General features: G+C 35.3%; 1 protein-coding gene across 1 annotated transcript; it reads right to left on the reverse strand.

Moving 5' to 3' along the window:
• Positions 1-457: 457 nt before the first annotated feature.
• LOC100640393 (tryptophan--tRNA ligase, cytoplasmic-like) lies at positions 458-1,158 on the reverse strand (the record flags this gene model as incomplete). The annotated part of the gene is made up of 3 exons (XM_011410959.2): positions 458-741; positions 790-1,104; positions 1,153-1,158. Coding segments are annotated over 3 exons (486 nt in total), but the record flags the coding sequence as incomplete, so codon positions are not given.
• Between the last annotated feature and the right edge of the window lie 5 nt (positions 1,159-1,163).

Here is a 1,163-nt window from a genome sequence, read left to right on the forward strand (position 1 = left end):
TGTCACTACTATTTGTGATAATGAATGATGTGACAGCCAAATCCTCCTACTCTTGGCAGTAGATGTGCTGCATCAAATTAAAAATAACATTTTTAGGCAAGTATAGATCTAGTTGCACCCACCAATTATTACCAATTATCAAACTGTCTCTCTCCATCTCCCCCTTTCATCCTAGTTTTCATCAAATGAAATTATTATTGCTACTCCAGTAATAATAATATGCAATCTAGTCATGTTTTCATCACAACTGTTACAGTATTGGTAAATTTTTTTATGCTTAACTCAACTCCCTTAGTCCCTGCCTAGTATGATTCAATCCATTGCTGCATATTGAATTGCAACTCCTTTCTTGTAGCAATTTTTGTTAGAGAAGTTTGAATAGCATAGCTACAATTATGGCATTATGCATGACTTATTGCAATAGACTTTTTGAGATCTTTAAAAGCTTTAAACTAAATTCAAATAAGAATCAAAACTAACTAAAACAAATCAAATCATAAATATAGTTTCTGTTACTATAAAAAACACTATAACTAATTAGCATAAGCTGGCTAACTATTCACTCAGATTCAATCCTTAAGCAGACAGCTTAAAATTTAGAGGACGAGGAGTCATGAACTGCTTCACAACATCCATAGTCACCTCAGCACGTCTTGCCTGATGATCCCCAACAAGCTTTTGAAGCACACCAATAAGCTCTTTCTTGAGTTGTCCAGTAAGCAGTTTTCCACTCTCATAATTCTAAATTAAACCATTTAATTAAAAATATACTAGTTGTGCTATTACTACCTTCTTTATCTCTGCCAGACGTTCATCATCCTCCATGAAAAAGGTCAAGTATTGATAAGAGACATCAACGTCAGTGTTACCACCATGCTTCTCATGTTCTTCTTTTGTGTCACATCCACCAGAAAAAGCATACTTGTTGATTTTTTGCTCAATTTCCTTTGGAGTATCCGTAAGAAAGATGGACGATGTTGGATCACTGGCAGACATCTTGGATTGTGGTCCTTGAAGTGCTGGAAAGAAAGTTGAATGAAGGAGTGCTGGTTTGTGATAGCCAAGACGTGGTGCTACATCTCTCGTCATACGAAAGTATGGATCCTATAATAGCCGACCTGATCTATAATACTAGTAATTATTCATCATTACTTGATCAATGG

This window comes from Amphimedon queenslandica, unplaced genomic scaffold (assembly GCF_000090795.2).
Source record: "Amphimedon queenslandica unplaced genomic scaffold, v1.1 AMPQUscaffold_4565_Cont23457, whole genome shotgun sequence".
NCBI classification, from domain to species: Eukaryota; Metazoa; Porifera; class Demospongiae; order Haplosclerida; family Niphatidae; genus Amphimedon; species Amphimedon queenslandica.